At 41.2% G+C, this 6,500-nt stretch overlaps 1 protein-coding gene across 1 annotated transcript; it reads left to right on the top strand.

Annotated features, from left to right (window-relative positions):
- The first annotated feature begins 392 nt into the window (after positions 1-392).
- On the top strand, positions 393-6,051 carry fxyd5 (FXYD domain containing ion transport regulator 5). Its single transcript, XM_028424673.1, has 10 exons — positions 393-550; positions 1,579-1,624; positions 3,074-3,157; positions 3,247-3,402; positions 3,475-3,525; positions 3,835-3,879; positions 4,279-4,308; positions 4,384-4,458; positions 4,742-4,787; positions 5,576-6,051. The coding sequence occupies exons 1-10, from the start codon at positions 497-499 to the stop codon at positions 5,598-5,600; spliced, it is 612 nt and encodes a 203-aa protein (XP_028280474.1). The 5' UTR covers positions 393-496; the 3' UTR covers positions 5,601-6,051.
- The last annotated feature ends 449 nt before the right edge of the window (positions 6,052-6,500 follow it).

The raw sequence follows: 6,500 nt of genomic DNA, 5'->3' as shown, positions 1-6,500 counted from the left end.
CTTTAGAGCCATCCGTTTATGTTGATATTTAAAGTGAGCAATGTATAATTAACACTTAAACAGAGAGGGTATTTAAATAACATATCCTCCAGTATACCGCGTTTGTGTGATGGTATATATAGTGACAACCTCTCATTGCAAGGCCACTTACACTTGTTTGTGGGTCAGCATCATGAACAGGGATGACAGATGGAACTGTGGACATAAAACATATGCAAACAGAGACTGTTATCCAGACAGGATGGGAGGAATAGAAACGCTGCTGCAGTGCTGAGAGACGGCCGATCTGCAGACAGAGATGCAGGCGCAGTGGAAGCCAAAGAACAAGCCGGAGGAGGCCTTGTCATGAGAAAGGGAGTGGGTAGAGGGAGTGAGAGAGAGAGACTGAAACAGGCAATTGAATGAGGAAGTGGTGGTACTGAGCACATGGGTGTGGTTGGTTAGCAGTTTCTCCATCAGCCTTACAGAAGGGACATACATAGAAGCATTGTGGATAATGAGGCTGTGGATAAATCTCTGGACTCAGGCTCCTCACAGGATGGATACTAAGGTAAGCATATTAGCCAGGATGAGTGACTAAATATCTGAGGGCTGAGGGGTGTTTTGGGTGAAGTCGACTGAGAAGAGATTGATAGAGGATGACAGACAAATGGATGAACAGACAGACGGAGAGTGAGTGAGAGCGCTGGATGTGACAAACAGGCAGGCAGGTCAGGCTAGGGGAAGGCAAAGACGCCTGTACAGCCCAGGGGAAGCAGGCCTCATTCTGACATATGCTCTGGAGTGAAATGAAGATTGGCATGACCTGCTAATCTGAGCTGTCAAACCTCATGACGGCCACAGACGCTCACCTGTCACACTGTTCCCTGCCTCGAGGATGAGCTGCCACCAGGATAGGTCAGAGATCGAGATTCATTTTCTGCTGGGGGTGGATTCAAACCAAGTCCCTGGCCTGGACTTCCATCTGTCACCCTACTTACCTCTCTTGTACCTGAAAGCATGGCAGTTCTCTATAACTGCCATGCTTTCTGTATATATATAATAAAAAAAATATGCAACACCGGACCGTGTCTGTTGCATTCTTCTCCTTTTCTATACTGTTTTGTTTTGGCTATGGGCAAGATGTTGAGGGGGAGGAAGAAGTATGTTTTTCCATTGATTCAGACGTTGCTGCTCGCTGGTACCGCATTTCCATTATCTTAAGTGTTGTTTTGACACATCCTCCAATGTCATTTTTTTTAATTGGTGACAGCTTACAAAATATGATGAAGTTAGATCTATAGAGTGCAGACACGTGTGGGCGTATTCCATACGCAGTGTGCAGCCTCGATCACTCATTTTTGACAAATAAAGAAAGTCTGACATTCAAAGTAAGAGTTGGTTTTCTGTCACGTTGCATGTGGTGTGTGTGGAGGGGGATGTAGCCTCGTGCTAAATGAGGAAGGAGAAGTGGCCTCAACGTCTTCCTGCCCCCTTGTAATCTGTAACTATGTCCTACAGATTATGTTAAAACAGTTGAGACAGAGTTTGTGATGGCAACATTACACTTTCTGCATCATTGTTTGTTTTTTCTTACAGATTTTTATGGCTTCCTTTGTCTTTTTCCTGTGTGCCATGATTAAAGGTGAGTGCCAAAAAAAATCCCCCTGGAACTAAATGTACCCACGAGTAAACAGAGACATGAGATTATACAACTGAATCATTTAGCTCACAAATGACAATAACAGGATGTTAAGCTATATTGTGAAATTGTAACTTTTCAGTTTGTGCGTCTGTGATATTGCCTCACAGCATATGAGTAGCACACATGAGGGTGTGTTGTGTTATTACTCTGGGTCATGGTCTTGTGTTATTATCTGCTATTCCAGGCATCCTGGGTTGAGGAAGAATGTTTGGGTGATGACTGAACTTACCTGGATGTGACACAGAAAAATTGTGCCAATATTTTTCCATTCAACTAGATTTAGATCATATCTAAATCAAACATAAAATAAATAGTAATTTCCTTATAGATGGCTAGATAAGAATTTGGAAGTCAAAGGTCAAACATGTTTGATAAGCAAAAACTGGGGCTTGAAATATCTATTAACCAGCGTGAGCAATTACTTTATTAGAAGAGACAGAATGTGCTTTGTTTACTCCATGATGAAGATAAAATATTAGCTGTCCAGACAGATAAGCCTATCAACAGTCGAGCATCACCTCCATGAAGTTGAGATGAGAGAGATACATTTTAAAATGACTGCTTAAAATCGAATCCTGTATATTAGTCTCTACTGCTACATGTAATCAGTGACAGGGCCAAGGACAGGGCTGCATTGTCTTTCATGGACACAAATTAACCTTGCAATATGACAAAATGACTTCCACACATAATGTGCTGTGCTGCTCTATTAGGTTATACCAGGCTCCCCACGCTGAACTGCTGGCCTGATAAATGGCCACACACATGTACTTATAATGACAATATAATATGACAATAATGACATTGTGTATACAGACTGAGGAGCAGTGAAGTCACATGCTACAAGAGTAGGAAAATCCCAATGGCAACATAAATATTAGAACTTAATATATGAATGCAGTTTATTAAATACACTGGATTTATCTGACACGTCCGCATGCAAATCAGCTAGAACTCAGTACGTTCTTAATCAAGCTTCCTCACATGGGTTCATTAAACTTGCTAAAATCGGCATAGCCCAGGAAATCTGAGGTTCTGTTGAGCTGCAGTGCTAAGTGGAAGGTGCTGAGTGACTAAACAGACAACAGCCCTTCTGTCCTGTTCTCTCAAACAACAATCCAGCTCTGTTGTAGTTGGAGGTTGCCTCACAGCCCCACTCACAGGACTATTACATACTCAGTGCATCTGCAGGCCTCTTTATCCCCCTCTGCGTGGCCAGACACATTCTGAAGTCTGGCCTCTGCCAGGAACACTTCAAAGCATTGTTCCAGACACTCACCAGCAGAAAGAGAACTGGACTTTGTTCTTCCTGTAAAGTGGACTGCATTAGACCTCGCTGTGAGGTTTTATCTGACTTTTGTCATTAAAGTGTGAATTATTATCCTACAGTGTCGAGGGCACAGGATCCTACATCTACAGATGACAGTGTGTCTCTTAACAACAGAATGGCAGTCACTGATTCGACTATCACTGGTACAGTACAATACTACATCTATCTATCTGTCTATAAATGTATAAATCAATGAAGCTATAACCTTACAGTTGCTTTTTGACTGCAACAGGAGGAAGACCGGAGAGCAGAGTCACCAGAGATGTTAACTCCTCCCCGGATGCCTTCCCTCCTCAACAAACCACAAACCAGGGCAGTGACACAGTCAACACAGTCAACTCAGTCAACACAACCACACCAGCAATAAAGACTACAGCAGGGAGTCGTGGTGAGTCAACAGCACCATATGTCATCCTTTTCATTTCATGTAATGTCCAATATATATGTGCTTTTTCTTTAGCTCCCACTAAAGAGACAACAAACCTGCAGCCAAAGCTTACATCTACACCAGGTAATCATTCGCCCTCTGCATTATGCGCTTGAACATCCAGTTGGTGGAGCCATTGAGTTTGGCCTGTAGCCTTCAGTAGACTAGAACTTCCACTCTCACCAAGACCATTAGCGTAACTTTAAAAATTTTAAAGCTATAAACTATTAAGAAACTCCCCATTCTTATTGTTACACAATGGCTTTGTAAAAACAAGACTGATACACAGAATATTCGTTATCTGCTATAAACTTAGCACTTAAAATCATTACTTTACACAAATGTTGAACATTTGAAAAAAGTCCAGTGAACTAATATTTTTACTTTTTTCAGCCTCCACAGTGAGATCCAGAAAAGCCGGCATCCAAGTTGCCTGGGGTAACAAAAAATTCTTCCTTCTCCATAGTTACCTTAAATGCCACAGGCATTGCGGTTTTCATTGTTATCTCATGGCAGACTGACACTATCACAAATCCCTGTCTTCCAAACAAAACCCAGTGGTAGAATAGCGCACCTCACTTCCTCTCTTGCCAGCAGATTAATGCTGATTGTACCTTATGCAAGAAGAGATAAGATATTTATGTCCTCATGCTGTGCTGGCTTACCGTAGATAGGGTTTTGATACACCATCAACAGCTTGTCAGCAGAGCCAGTAGATCTGTCATGCCATCTCTGACAGCTGTTCCCAAGTGATCCTCGCTCTTTTTTGTTCCTGTTGATGCTTCCTCTGTTCAAATTTAAGTCAATACTTTTCCTTCTACTTTTTACTTGGTATAGATTCGAAGTGGGACGAAGGTTTCACCTATGGTAAGGACGTTCTCCTGACTTTTCTTTGGCATTGCTTGTTTTTTGATGGCTGAGTATATTGTTTTGTATGTTCAGATTATGCGTCTCTGCGCTATGCTGGCCTGGTGATTGCTGCTGTACTCTTCGTCATGGGCATCCTGGTCATTAGCTGTAAGTAATTACAACAACAGGTCATGTTTGTCTCCTGTAATGTTGGATGTTTATTGCATGTATGTTTCTCTCTCTCTCTCTTGTCCTCTGTCCTGTCTACCTCTTCTCCTCCTCCTTTACCTGCAGGGTGTTTCTTTAAGGTTTCTTCCTGTTAAAAGGGAGTAAAAGTTTTTTCCAGGCCACCCTCTGCTTGCTTGGGGGTTTCTGTAAAGCAAATTATCTAAAAATTGGAAAGCCATTTTTGTGATTTGTTATTTCTGACTTTGATTGTCTTTGACTGTAGGTGGCAAAGTCTGCCGATGTCCCAGGTGTCACAAGAAGTCATCAAAGTGAGTACAGCGACGACCTTATGCTGAATAGTATAGTAGTAAGTAATAGTAATAGTAGTAGTCTGTGTATTGTGTCTGTTGAAGACAAGCATATGATCTGCCCTCAGTTAAACAAAAGGGGACCTCTGTTCCTTCATGGAAGGACTAAAAGCAAAAACCAATCCGCCACGCTGTAGAGTTTCCTCCTTGGAATAAATTGGACTATGCTGACTAGCATCAGGATGTCGTTCACAGAGTCACGGGTCAGCATGTAGACGAGCGTCGGCATGGTAGAAGGCAACTGGGGACTAGTTTCTGCTAACTTCTCCTCACTGTGACAGCACTATGTCATGAACATTCTTAGTTTTCTTCATGTTTCTGTGCATTTTATTCCTGATTTACTCACCTCCTTCAGTCAGCAAACACAGATGTGTGTGATTATCGCACATTGTGATGATCTTAGTATCTTTAATTCTTCTGCTTGTTTAATTCTTCGCGCTGGTGTTTATTTGCACTGCACTTATACCATGCTGATGGGAAGCCGCAGTCGAATAAGTAATTTATATCACAGGCTACAGGATGATGTATGGCAAACAATCATTCACTTCAGACATGCAATAGCTCAACAGAATGCTGACTGAAATCTCTGTGATGATTAATAAATCAAAAGGATGATGATAAAGCTATTTGTTGGGCAAAAAGTGTAACAAACAAGCTGCGAAGCACATTGTTTATTTTCCTCATATTTATTGCTGATTATTATTTCCTTCAGAAACAGGGGTTTTGATTCTTGTGTGTTTATTTTTCAGGTCATATCAAGTGGTCCAAGGATGAGGAGGGGGGAAAAAAGGAAAAACACTTAACCAACAACTGGCTGTGTGTGTATGTGTGGATTGGCATACTGCATGCTGCTTAGAAACTGTATCAATAAATAAAACAATGAATAAGCACAGAACATATGATTCATGCTGACAAGGGAAAATAGTGGAATGACCACCTGTTTAATCTTTGTCAAATGTCATATCTTTTACTTTCTCTAAAAAAAGTTAAAGTGATTATTTATCTTGGCAAATAATGTAGGGATGATTCATATTTTAATCACACCTTCAGATGTGAGGCAGGCCTGTTTCTAATGACCCCTGTGTCTTGTAGCTGGTAACATAGCCATAGGCGGCATCTTACAGCCAGGATTATTACAGTTTTTTCTGATTGCTTAAGCACATTTCTGTAACTATTGGCTATTTGTGCAAAACTCTACACACAAATAAAAAAACCTTACACCAAATCAGCAAAACATTGTAGATCTTTTGCAAAAGCTAATACATCTTGCTTAACTCTTCAAACCTTTGTAAAAATGGTATTTTTGTACCACACAGTTAACACAAACCATCATATTACTAAGCACACAATGTGCCAACTACACACTGATGGTATTAACTGAAAACACATCTGGCTTTTGCTTTCTCTGTGCACAAGGTCTGTCCATGTGAGGTCAAACTTTTGTCATGAATAGTTCTATAAACACAGGGATTCAAATTTCAAGTATGAATGTTTATTCACACACATCAAAACACACACAAGAAAACAAACAATTTCACTGAAAGAGAGAGAAAATCAGTCTCATTGTCTCTCTGGGTCCGGCCACAGAATTTCATCAACGTCGCATGCAATGTCTTCTAGTCCAAGGCACCGGGGAAAATATCTCCTGGAGTGCCGTATCCAGGCCTGACATGA

Source organism: Parambassis ranga, chromosome 16, assembly GCF_900634625.1.
Source record: "Parambassis ranga chromosome 16, fParRan2.1, whole genome shotgun sequence".
Taxonomy (NCBI): Eukaryota; Metazoa; Chordata; class Actinopteri; family Ambassidae; genus Parambassis; species Parambassis ranga.
The sequence above is the reverse complement of the archived record's forward strand: the minus strand, read 5'-3'. Positions and strand labels throughout refer to the sequence as shown.